Below are 13,457 nucleotides of genomic sequence, written 5' to 3'. Positions count from 1 at the left end.
CCCTTGGATCAAATATCAAGGGTGGTACTGCTTTGATGGTACTTGATGCTCAGGTACCATATAAAAACTCTATAAATGGATGGATGGATGGATGGATGGATTATAGATAGATATATAGATTATAGATATCCCCACCCAATCCTCCAAATTGATCCGTGCAAAGTAGGGATTTGTAATTGGGAAATGTTATCAGCACTACTGTATTTTGATGATCACACTCCTCACTTTATTAAAAGTATGGTATGGCCCGCACCATAGGATGATCCAACCGTCCATCAGATGGGACACAGTCTAAATATGTTGTGCCCCAAAAATCATTTCCATAGGTTGATCCTAACCCTCCGATCTGTAGAGGGTCAGGATCAAACAGTCCCTCTACAGATCGGAGGGTTAGGATCAACCTATGAAAATAATTTATGGGGCACAGCCTATTTACGCTGTGGCCCATCTGATGGACGGTTGGGATCATCCTATAGTGTAGGCCAGTACTTTTAATAAAGTGAGGAGTGCCATCATCAAAATGCAGTAGTGCTGATAACATTTCCCTTGTAATAAATGCGAAGATGTAGCCACAGCCAAAAGTAGGCCTATTACGGGCAATGTGTAGAAATGCAACTATGCAAGGTCAAGTGCGGCCGTGTCGGGTATAGTTCCAGGCTCTAATTTTGTCGTTCTTATGTTTCAGTTTTGCCCATCTAGGCTTTCCACCAATTTTGTGCGAAAAAGGGGGGAAAATTAGAAAGAAAGTTCGAGACCTAGTGAGTAGTGACCTAAAGAAAAACAAGAGATCATATACCGCGTTGATATATGAAGCCTGCTCTGTTAGAGCGTTTGGGGTTTTTAGGGTTTAGTCTTCTATTTTGAAAGCGGTAAGAACTCGGGTTAAGGGTTAGGGAGTTTGTTTCACGTCAGGCTGGAAAATCATCATGTTGGCACTTCGGAGAGCTGCTAATCCTATGCGGTAATGTTCTTCCCTCCCTTTTAGTACTCCATTTTCCATCTTTTCTTTGCATTAGACTATCGTCTTATTTGGTTGTTCTCTTTTATGGTTTTTCTGCAAAAATTTTCCCTTTCTTTTCATTATTTGATTTATTGGATGGGTTTTTGAATGTTTTTGCAGTGTACGAGGATAACATCTGATGTTTTAATTTTTCTTCCTGATTTTTTGCTTGGTTCCTGTTTCTTTTTCCAGTAGATGAAATCATTTCAGTTTCTCTTTGAGTTGCTCGACGTTTTCTTCCCTTTTTTAATCTATGGGATATACCTGCCTATGCATTTTTTTATCAGTAGATTGCCTTTTTTTATATATAATTTTATTTGTTGTAGATGGTAATCATTTTTGGCTTACTTATTCATGCAATTTTAACAGGAAAATTATCTTTCTTCCTAAGGCTCTGTTTCTTTCAACGTAAAATGGCTGTAAAACAAAATTTACACCCATTTTTAAGTGCAAAACTGAGCTTAAAATTTGTTTTACGCCCATTTGTGTTTTGCAAATCATTACAGCCCCTTTCATGGCATTTTTCCAGCGTTGTACATAGATTTCGATGCTATTTTCTCCCCTTTGTATATCCTTATCTTTTTGAAATTTGGAGTTAATTGGATTTGTAGGAGTTTTAGTTTTCTGTTGTCAAATATTTATAGATAGACTTGGCAAAACCTTATCATTAATGGTTGAAAGGACTTACGCTCTTCTATCAGTTGTTTGTAATTTTTTCCCAAGCGTGGGTATTGTTGAAGCTTGTTACGAGATTTTGATCCTTCATTTTTTTGCTACCAGGACTCATGGTTTTCGCTTAGGAGCTACACGAGCCACTTGTGCAAAATCTGACATACTAAGTGTTAATTCAGAGCTTGGAGTTAGTAGTCGCAATCATGACCAATTTATAACTGATAGATTTCTCTGGCCAAAGAGGTTTTATTATAACCACTCTGCTCCATTCAAGTTCTTTATGAAGATTAGTAGTCTTTCTTCACAGGCCGGTGCTAAGAGCAGTGATGATGAAGCCGACTTGGAAGACGGGTTTTCCGAGCTAGAAACACCTCCAGACACTGATAACATAGTTGAAAAAAATCCAGTGGAGGAGAATGATGGGGAATTGATATCTGAACCCGAGCTTTCCGATGATGAAGATTCAGAAGATGATTTATCGGAAACAACTAATAATGAGCTTGCCTTGTCTGACACCGAAACAGTCTCGATTGTTGACAAGGAGTCACGGAAAAAATTCTTGTCTTCCTCATTATTCAAGGTTATTATGGACACTCCACACCAATCCATTCAAGTTGCTATCAGTAAGTGGGTTGTTGAAGGTAAAAGTCTCGGCCGAACTGAGATCTCTCTTGCTATGCTTAATCTTCGGAAGCGCAGGATGTTTGGTCGGGCCTTGCAGGTGTGTTCACTTGGATCTTTCTTTTTCAGAGTTTAATACATGGTGTGAGAACCCAATGTTAATAGGCATGACAAGTACAATCTCTCTTTTTTTTTGAAAATTGACATATTTTATTAATATTAACATAGCAATTGGGACCAATAGTCCCAGTTGCAATACAAAATATTCAAGTGAATTAGCCGGCATACCGGCATTAGCCATTCAGGTTAAGCTACACCGAATCTAGAGTCCTCAATCACCATTCCAGCACCCTCCAAAACTACCCATCATTTACATTCTTTTCTATCCATTCCTTTGCCATATACCATAATACTCGAACCAGGCAAGACAGAGTTGTACTAAAGAGCTAGGACCAAAAACTATGACTCGTGAATCAAGCACAATCAGTCAACTCCACTGATAAGGCTCCAATGTCCAGTTCCAACTCCATATCTTCGGGCCAGTACTCTGCTGCGAATTCCGGGAAAGGGACCTCTACCACCAGGTTCTTCCGAATTGAAATTAATTCAGCAATCTTCCGGAGACAAAGGTTCTTCTTTGCCTCCCATTCTAACCACCGAAGTTCATTTGCATAGTCCAACCATCCTTGAAAGAAGGGGAATTTATAGATTGGTATGACTATGTCCTTTAAGTTATACGTGCCCGTAATAGGGAAGAATTCATCTGCTCTCATCCTATAATCTGCCTGGAACTGTCTCCACTGTCATTTTAAGGTACTTTTAAGTTTTTCAGGTATGGTGGGAGCCTCCACTGATGCTTTGACCCTGTTATAGTGCAAGCTTCTAACCCATTGACGTTGGTCGAACCATTCTAAAAGGTCAGGAATATCCTTCCTTAACCTTTTGAATGTTCTGGGACCCGCAGAAGAAGGAGAAGCCATTTTCTGAGCACCAGCAAAGGAATACCAACAGTTCTTGAGAATGACTTCTCTTTCCCAGATACATATTATAGTTGCCCAAAACTTCTTTCTTGCCCCCCCTGGCTACCTCGAACTAAATCAAAGTGATAATTAATTCCATATGCCAATAAACTCATTATTATATCGTGAAAGGATCATAAACGTTATCTCACAAACTGGCCAGGGCTATTTGTAGCTATCGTTTACGAAATCTTTTCCAAATGATACGTATTCATTATGGGAAAGCAAGTGTTGTCACCATCATAGCGACCCGTGTCATCCCGATCCACTTTTCTTTCCTTTCTATCTTTCTACTGATCCGACCCCATTCTAACGAAAATCCACCCTTTCTGGTTCCTGGCTGAACTTACCCAAGATCTTCTGACGATCCTTCTCTTTTTCTTGATATACGTGACAGAGGCAACGTACAAGGATAAGCTTACATTCCTCGGGCCCCACCAACTGAGTGTCTCGACTGAAGCGGATCTTGATACACAGCATTTTAAAAAAAAAACTAATGATAATGATAACACCAGTGTTACATGCTATCTTCAACCTATACTCGCAGCAGACAAACCGTCAAGACCATTAACTCCAAGCATGTCTGAAACGTGTTTTGCTTGCCTTGGAATTTTTACCATTTTCTAATTCCCAAAAATACCCCCAAGTCTCAATAAAGATGGACTCTTGCGATGAAGGATCCCGTCTTCATAAGAGGCAGGGAAATCTACCAAAGAACTTTCCCATGTCTCTTCTAAAATCCATTTATAAACAGTGTCTCTGATAAGACAAGTTTTCTATCTTGCCCCACTCCTCTTCTGTTTCCGATTCCCCCTCATCAAGAGAGAGGGACCTCCCAACGGCTAAAGGTTCAAAGATTAACAAAATACAGACGGTTTCAAGGAAAGGTTCATAGGGTGAATCTTTCCCCAAGACCGAATTGACGATCTGACAGTTGAATTTTTGTGGTGAGAGGGCCTCTGTGAGAGGTACTTCATTAACGAAGTATCCGGTTGTTTCTTGCATGTGTTTTCCTTTAAAAGGAAGGTGGGTGCAGGTAACTCACCTTTTTGACCCCATTCACGACTAGTAAAGGTGGGGGTAGGTGACTCACCTTTTTGTCTCCATTTGCGTCTAATTTGCGATTTTTCCTTCCAGACTCTGTTCTTAATTTTAGACCCACCCACACAGCTTCGGAGTATGTCGAGAGCCTTCTTAAGTCTTAACCTTTTCTGTCAGTCCCTTTGAAGCTTTTACCCACCTCTTTTCACCAGCTGTCAGTTGATTTGACACCCTGGGTAAGGGTGGATTTTGAATTTGAAAATTGAAATTGGACCAACCTGCCTGATGATCCCTGGTTTCTCTCTTCCCAAAACTGGGACCCTCACTGACAGCTACCAAGTCGGAGTTGACCGTAGCGACGAAGATTGGGCTCTCGTGTAGGTCTTCCCGCTGGGACTGTGTCAATGCCACCGATGATTTTCCAGTAATCCCTTCTAGTGGCGAGTGCAAATCTGGTTGTATCTCCACACCGACCGTGAAGAAGGAATGCTGGATTTTTAAACGAAGGAATGAAGCTCGTAGTTTCCAGGCTGGAGCCAAAATACGCGCTTCAGCAAATTCCATGGTTTGACCGTTGTTTTGTTCCATTTTTATTTCCAGAACCACCCCAAAGCATTTTCCCAATGCCGCAACGGTTGAGATTGCCCACGCATGGAGGGGGATTCCATAAAAGTTAACCTAGAGTTCCTCCTCTCCCTGTTGATAGTCCGAATCCCAGAGTTTAATGGAAGAAAGATGAATTCCGCAGGCTTCATCTCCCCTATCAAGAATCTTTTGGGCTATGTCTTCTCTATCAAACATGAATAAGAATTCGTCACCTGCCAGAATACAAGGATTAGACAGGGCCGGAATGCCCCAGTGCTTTTTGGCCCAATTATAGAGATCCCCAACCCTCCATCCCTTCTCCTTAGTTCTTCCTATGAGGCATGCTTTCAAACAATGACTCATCTTTTCTAGTTCCTTTCCCATGATATGTAGGAAGGGGAATCCACTCCTTGTATTGAATGAGATATCGCCCGAGTCCGGCCACCCCTCCACATTAGATTCCCGACCCTCGTCAGATTCAAATCCCACCCGAGATGAAGTTTTCCACTGGGTATCGTACTCACACCATCGGCAGCAAGCCCTCCATCTAAAATTAAGATAGCCACAATTCTTACAGTTCCAGTCCCTCTTGGCTCTTCGTCCGGAAGCTGGCTGCATTTTTTAGATTGTTGACAAGTACAATCTCTCTTATTCTTGGTGGTTATTTTTATAATCTATTGGGACATTTATTGCTGCTATCTGCTGACAGGTATCCTTGTCAATATCTTTTTTGATAACATATTTCTGGATGTGCTATTCAAAAATAAAAAAGAAAAAGGAAAACTTATTGCGAGACATGTTTGGAACTTATTTCTTTAGCATCACATGTTTTTATATTTTGTACTTATTTTCTGTACATAACCTAGGAGGTCAGTGCTCATTGTGTATGCCAATACACTGCAAGAGCCAACGAATTCTCGTTTTTAGCCTCCATATTCATTATATATATATATATATATATATATATATATATATATATATATATATATATATATATATATATATAAGTTGGTGAGGGGGAGCTTCCACTCACAACAATCTTCTCCCATCTTCTTCTTCCTTCACACTTCAACATGGTATGAGAGCCCTAGGGTTACCCTAGGGACCCATTGAGGACCACCATCCTCCCACCTCCCTTCAACCCCAAAACCCTAACCTAACCTTCATCACTAATCTTCATCTTCTACCTTCATCCCTAATCTTCATCTTCTACCTTCATCCCTCTCCTAAAACTAAAACTAAAACCCTAACCTCCAGTCCCCATCTTCTACGTCCAGCCCCTTCAACCCTAAAAGCCTAACCTAACCTAAACACAAAAAGCCTAACCTCCAGCTCCCATCTTCTACCTCCAGCCCCTTCAACCCTAAAACCCTAACCTAACCTAAACACCAAAACCTAACCTCCAGCCCCTACAACCCTAAAACCCTAACCTAACCTAAACACCAAAACCCTAACCTCCAGCCCCAAAACCCACCTCTCACGACCGCCCACCTTCTCCTCTACCTCCAGCCACGACCCCAACCACCACCCACCACCTTCGTCCACCTCTGATTTTTCCCCAAACCGCCGCCGCTGTAAACCACGACCCCCCCCCCCCCCCCCCCACACACACACACACACACTCCTCCCACCTCTGGGTTTTCTCCCCACCCACGACCCTCCCGCCCCTGTTTTTCCCAACCCTCACCCCCGTAATCACCTACCCTACCCCTACCACCTCCCAGCCCCCCGTAACCCCTCTTCCCCTCTCCCCGACCCCTCTCTCACCCTCCAGACCCCTGTAACCCACGCCACCCACCCCACCACTTCCATCTTCCAGTTCCCTTCTCCTCCCAACCTCCTCCTTGTTTCCGTAAAACCCCCCTTCCCTCTCTCTCTATCTTTTCCCCTTCCTGTCACCCCCCTCCATCGTCCAGTTCCCATCAACCTCCCAACCTCCTCTCTCCTTCCTATTTCATTACTGTTGCTTACCTTTCCCTAAGTTTTTTTTAAGTTCTCCTTCAATATGGTCTAAATCCTTGTTGTTGGGTGTTCGTGCTCCTATCCGCGGCTCCGATTCGTCTTCTGCGACCTTCAATGCACTCATATTCTCTTATATTTCATCGGAGCCGCGTCCTCTCTCATGGACTCGTCGAGTAGTTCTCTTTCCTTCGTGCCATAGTTTTTTGTGGGGTTCTCTATCCGTTTGTGTCTATGGATTCTCTTGTCATTGAGGATCCCTCTCTTGGACTGGCTTCTACTAGTCCTATTCCTCCCCGCTATGGCTTCTTCTTCTACTCGTTCTTCCTCGGGGGATGGTTCATTCCCTCCGATGACTATCGTACCAATAAATGGGTCCAATTATGTCAATTGGAAGGTCGCCGTCGAAACTTACCTCATTGCTCGCCGTAGGATCTACATCATCTGTCGGGCCCCTCTCTCTTCCACTGATTCATCCTATGAGAAGTGGGAGGAGGACGACGCTCTTGTCCGCACTCTCTATGGCAAAGCATGACCTCTCATATTTCTGGCACCATGATGCATCTTCCGACCGCCAAGCGTATTTGGGATGAGATTGTAGTTCTCTTTTCTGGGGTGGGCGACCTTGCTCGCATTTGTTCCACCTTTTTTTTTGAAAGGCAATCGAATATATTAAAAGGGAGGACCAAGGAGGTCACCCAAAGAGAGGAACAAGGAGAAAAGAAAAAGCAACAGAAAAGCAAAAAATACAAGCACCCTCATGGAGGGTGGAAATCAAAGAATTCCAGCCCCTCCTTCTCAACACCCTCTCTAGCGAAACAATCCGCTTCACTGTTTGCTGATCTGCGCACGTGCTGAAAGACAATGGATGACCCACCAACAATGTCATCAATTTCATCGAACAGAGACCAAAATCTCCATGGGGGCTTAGCTGATCCCCGAAGCCATCTAATAACATTTAAAGAATCTCCCTCCACAATGGATATATCCAGGACCCCCCTATCCAAATGCTTGATGCCCTCATAAGCTGCTTTAACCTCAGCTTCACTGGAATCGCATACACTAAGAGGACCAGAAAAAGCCAAAAGAGACGTACCGAAAGAATTGCGGCACAGGCCACCAATACCCGCCCGCCGGACCCAGATTTCTGAAGCTAGACCCATCAAAGTTAACTTTCAGACAACTAGATGGAGGTGGGATCCACTTTTGCACCACCTTGTGACTGGATAACTTCTCCAAGCAGATGATGCTCCAGCCTTCCTATAAATCATAGGCGGACACAAACTGAAAAGAGGGTAGACACCTGGCCCTAGCAATAATAGAGGCAATAATGTTAACATAAACTCTATGTGGTGGCTTGTGGACACCTTCAAAAACTCTAGCATTCCTTTCCTTCCAGATCTCCCAAAACGTAGAAAACAAGCACAAATTCCACAAAATTCTCCCTTTTTTCTTTCACGGCACTCCTTCCCAAGCTTCAAGTAAATCCATAATTGAAGAGGGAAATACCAGCTCAAACCGAATCTGGCCAAAATCAGACTCCACACAGATCGAGCAAAACTGCAATGCATGAAAAGGTGACTAGCCGATTCCCCGTCCAAAAGGCATAAAGGGCAGTGATCAATCAGCATCATCCCCCTTCTCCTAAGGAAGTTTATCGTTTGAATCCTATCCCTACATACCGCCCATCCAAAAAAACAAACCCTAGGGGGGCAAAGAGATTTCCAAACCTTGGCCAAGATAGTTAGATTAGGACAAATAAGAAGGTGTGAATAGAAAGACTTAACAGAAAAGAATCCGGACTTGTCCCATATCCAAATTCTCATATCAGGCCCAAATATCTTTAAATAACACGACTGAATAGTTTGAAAGAGATGAGTCAGTGCCTCCAATTCTCTCTCGAAGAAATTTCTGCGGAAGGCTGGCATCCACACCACTCTCCCATTCTCCCGCACAAAGCAATCTTTGACCAGTACCTCCTTATTAAGAGCCACCCTACATAATTCCGGAAACAGTAAACTCAAAGGCTCAGAGGCGCACCAGGCGTCCAACCAAAATCTAACTCGATCCCCTGAGTAAACCTTGAATCTGGTACCCTTAACAAATTTAGGCCAAATTTTCAGAATATCCCTCTAAACAGTTAACCCTTTAAAAGAAAACAAATCCCCCGAATCCCACTTACCAACCTTAGAACCGTACTTGCTGCTAATAACTTTAACCCAGAACAGATCTTTCTCGATATCAAACCTCCAAAGCCATTTCCTATGGAGAGCCTGTTTAAATTCTTTAATTCTTCGAATCCCCAGCCCCTCATTTTTAAAGGATAGCAGACCTCATCCCATTTTACAAGGGGTATACCCGCAGCATCCTCGGAACCACCCCACAGAAATCTACGCTGGATTTGTTCATTCCTCAAGCCCACACAAACTCCCACATTTGAAGAGAGAAAGGAAATACGTGGGAATATTGGCCAATACCGCCTTCACAAGCACCAATCTCCCACCTTTTGAAATTAAATTCTTCTTCCAAGTATCTAGTCTCCTTTCGATTCTCTCCATCACCGGGTCCCATAAGTTTTTTCCAGGTCTACCAACCCCAAGAGGTAGACCCAGATATTTTGAAGGTAAGGATTCCAACTTGCACCCAAGTATCGATGCAAAACAAGAAGCTTGGTCCAAAGGCAAATTGATAGCAAACATACACGATTTATGGAAGTTAATCTTCTGGCCAGAGAACAGTTCATAAAACCTCAAAGTCGCCTTCAAGTTCAAGATAGAGGCCTCATCCGGGTGGCAGAAAAGCAGGGTATCGTCAGCAAATTGCAAATGGGACACCTCCACCTTATCCCTCCCCACTTCAAAGCCCCTAAACAACCCAATCCCACTCCCAGAAACCATAAGCCTGCTCAATGTCTCAGCTATTATAACGAACAAGAAAGGGGAGAGAGGATCCCCTTGCCTCAGCCCCCTTGAGGACTTAAAGAAACCATTCGGAGATCCATTGATCAACACAGAAAAATAGGCTGATTCAACGCACCTTCGTATCCATCCCCTCCATCGGTCCCCAAAGTCCATACGCCCCATAATACAGTCCAAACTACTCCAGTCCACTCTGTCATAAGCTTTTTCCATATCCAACTTGCAGATAATTCCTCCAGAGCCAGATCGCCTTTGAGAATCAATAGCTTCATTCGCAATAAGAACACAATCAAGAATCTGCCTCTTGGACACAAAGGCACTTTGAACCTCAGAGGTGATAGAAGGCATCACCACCTTGATCCGCTCAGCCAAAACCTTCGCAAGCACTTTATAAAGGCATCCCACCAAGCTGATAGGTCTAAAATCCGTCACCTTCACAGCTCCCTTAATTTTAGGAATAAGGGAAATGAATGTGGAACCAGTACTACGATCCATCTGCGAACCATGAAAGAAAGCCTGAAAGAAGAACATAATGTCATTTTTAACAAACTCCCAGCATGCTTGAAAAAAGGCTAAACAGAACCCATTAGGACCGGGAGCTTTATCCTTGCTCATCGAGAACACTGCTTGTTTAACTTCATCGTCATCGAAAGGAACCTCTAAAGAATACCGTTCATCAAGAGAAAGCGCTTTAAACAGCACACCCTCCGGAATAGGGCGAGAAACATCCTCCGAAGAATACAATGTCTCATAGAATTCAATGCTAGCTTTAGTAATACTTTCCTTGTCTTCAAGCATCCTACCATCCACATTAAGAACAGAAATCCTGTTACACCTGCGACGGGCGCTAGCCATGGCATGAAAATATGCAGAATTCCTGTCCCCCTCTGACAACCATTTCACTCTTGACTTTTGTTTCCATGGCATCTCCTCCCTCAATAAAATACCTTTATGTTCTTCTTGAGCACAACCCAATTTCACTCTATCAACCTCGGAAGCCAAACCAACCTCAACCTCCAATTCAACCTCCCTCATGAAATTTTCCAGCCATCTCCTTCTAGCCATCTTAGACACTTTATTCTCCTCTACCCACATCTTTAGTTTTGCCTTCACATACCTTAACTTCATACCAATAATGACATCCGCTTGACCTTGCACAGTAAGGGAAGACCACCACTCACCCATCCTCTGCTCCATGTTAGGTTCCAAAAGCCAAGCATTCTCAAATCTGAATGGCTTGGGACCCATGACTCCTGTCGCGGATCCAGCAGCAACGGGCTATGATCCGAAACAGAGTGAGGAGTAATCCTTTGGAAAACCTCGGGAACCAAATTCAACCAGCTAGGACTAATGAGAAAACAATCTATGCGACTATGGCTCTCCCCTCTATTCCAAGTGAATCTACCACCCGATAGAGGCAAATCGATAAGACTATGATTAGCAATAAAATCAATGAACAACCGCATATTCAAATTGGACCGCCTACACCCCAAATGCTCATTAACCATTCTAATTTCATTAAAGTCACCTCCAATACACCAAGGATCAGACCGAGAACCCCTTACCCTCTCCAGCTCCTCCCACAAAAGTTTTTTCTCACCCCCAGAAACAGGCCCATAGACCTCGGAAAAAACCACAAATAAGCATCCTCTACTTTTCGAAATAGTATAGACAGAGTGAATTTGCCTTTCAGAACCTCCGAGCTTTGCCATTTAGAACCATTCCACATAATAAAGATACCACCAGAAGCCCTAATAGACTCAATATAGGAAAAATCCCAATTCGCGCAGCTTCCCACACTCCTAACCACCCTTCTATCAATGGAACCTAATTTTGTTTCTTGGATACAAACTACATCCTGCTTTTGATTAACCACCATATCTTTTAGATGCACTTTCTTCTCCAGCGACCCCAAACCATTAATGTTCCAAGACAGAATCTTCATCTAAACACCTTATTTAGACAACCTCCCTCCCTTTCTATGACGCTTCTTCCGCTCAGAAAGACCCATCAACCTGGCTTTGCCAATCGAGAATCCTTTATAGTTGACAGCAGATTTCAGCCTTTTTAACTCCCTATCCTTTCTGTTAAGGATTCCTGTAGATTGAACCACCCCCGATATATCCAGGCTTGGAAGGAGACTTTAGGCATTTGTTCCACCTATTCCCAGTGGATGCATCTCCGGCGTGGTGACACTCCTCTTTCTGGATACTACAACCAGTTTGTCTCCTATTGTCAACAATTGGATGTTCTCATGCCTCTCACGACAGACTTAACTGTTGCTGCCCAGCAGCAGGACCAGCTCCGGGTCGTTCACTTTCTTGAGACGTTGGGTCCTGAGTTCCTTCCTCTCAGACAGCAGATCTTTGGCTCTGGGACTATGCCCTCCCTACAGGAGGTCTATTTACGAGCTCAGCAGTGCATAGTTGGTACCTCTCTGCCCACAGTGCATAGGTGATACCTTTCTGCCCACTCCGTCTTTCGATGGCTCTGCGACGACGGCTTATAGTACTGGGGATTGTGCTTCCCGTGGGGGTGGCACCTTTGGATGAGGTCGTGGACGTGACTTTGGCCGTGGTGGTCGTGGCTCTGGCCGAGATTTTCCTGGTGGACGGAGTACTAGTGGCCGTCCTCGTCCTTATTGTTCTCATTGCCGTTGGGAGGGACATTCTTTGGAGACATGTTATGCTCTTCATCTTGAGCGTCGTCCGCCCTTTGCTCCACATTTTGGCTGATCATCACATCTTTCTGCCACAGACACATCAGACTCAGTACCTTCTTCCTCTTAAGAGCAGAGCCATGCCGTGTCTCCTGATGGTTTCTATCTTTCTCGCGCCGACTACGATGAGTTCCAGTGCCTTAAGCTGACCAGCCACCCTCCAAGTGCCGGCTTTGCTCAGCCAGGTAGCTCTCCTGCTTCTCTTCTCACTAGTTCGAGCTCCTGTATCATTGATTATGGGGCCTCGAACCACATGACAGGTACCTCTTCATCCCTTAGTTCTTTTCATTCTCTCTCCTCTCGGTTTATTACCCTTGCTTGGGAGTACTACTCCTATCTCTAGTATTGGTAATATCTCTCACTGTCCTGATCTTACCCTATCCTCTGTGCTATGTGTTCCCAAATCTCCTTTTGGCTTACTTTCAGTTAGTCAGCTTACTAAACATCTCAATTGCTCTGTCTTATTTTGTCCTTCTTATTGTGTATTTCAGGATCTTTCGACTGGGAAGACGATTGGCTCGGGTAGAGAGGTGGATGGACTCTATCGTCTGGATTGTGACCCGTCTTCCGCCATTTTGCACAATTCTGTCGATGCCTATCAGTGGCACTGCCGCCTTGGTCATCCATGTCTTGAGCGTCTATGACGCACTTCTATTATGTCTTCCCCTGTTCAGTCATTTTAGTGTGAGGCCTGTGAACTTGGAAAACACCACCGTGTGTCCTTTTTGTCTAGGCTTGTTAGTAGGGTTTCGTACCCTTTTGATATAGTGCACTCTGATGTATGGGGTCCCACGAGGACTACCTCTATATTTGGTTATAGATATTTTGTTGTCTTTATTGATGATTTTTCTCGCATGACTTGGGTTTATTTGCCTCGGATCGGTCTGAGATTTTCTCTACTTTTCGCACTTTTCATGCCAAGG

General features: G+C 43.8%; 1 protein-coding gene across 1 annotated transcript in view; it reads left to right on the top strand.

Annotated features, from left to right (window-relative positions):
- The first annotated feature begins 624 nt into the window (after positions 1-624).
- The window catches only part of LOC143859727 (pentatricopeptide repeat-containing protein At1g80270, mitochondrial-like), a 48,592-nt gene continuing 35,759 nt past the window's right edge, over positions 625-13,457 (top strand). Inside the window, exons 1-2 of the mRNA XM_077370379.1 lie at positions 625-961; positions 1,781-2,393. Of these exons, the coding sequence (XP_077226494.1) occupies positions 927-961; positions 1,781-2,393 (648 nt within the window). The 5' untranslated portion in view covers positions 625-926. The remainder of the gene's footprint in view (positions 962-1,780; positions 2,394-13,457) is intronic.

The sequence above is a fragment of the Tasmannia lanceolata genome, unplaced genomic scaffold, assembly GCF_043159265.1.
Source record: "Tasmannia lanceolata isolate RefF3 unplaced genomic scaffold, GAP_Taslan_0.1 ptg000036l, whole genome shotgun sequence".
Taxonomy (NCBI): Eukaryota; Viridiplantae; Streptophyta; class Magnoliopsida; order Canellales; family Winteraceae; genus Tasmannia; species Tasmannia lanceolata.
The sequence above is the reverse complement of the archived record's forward strand: the minus strand, read 5'-3'. Positions and strand labels throughout refer to the sequence as shown.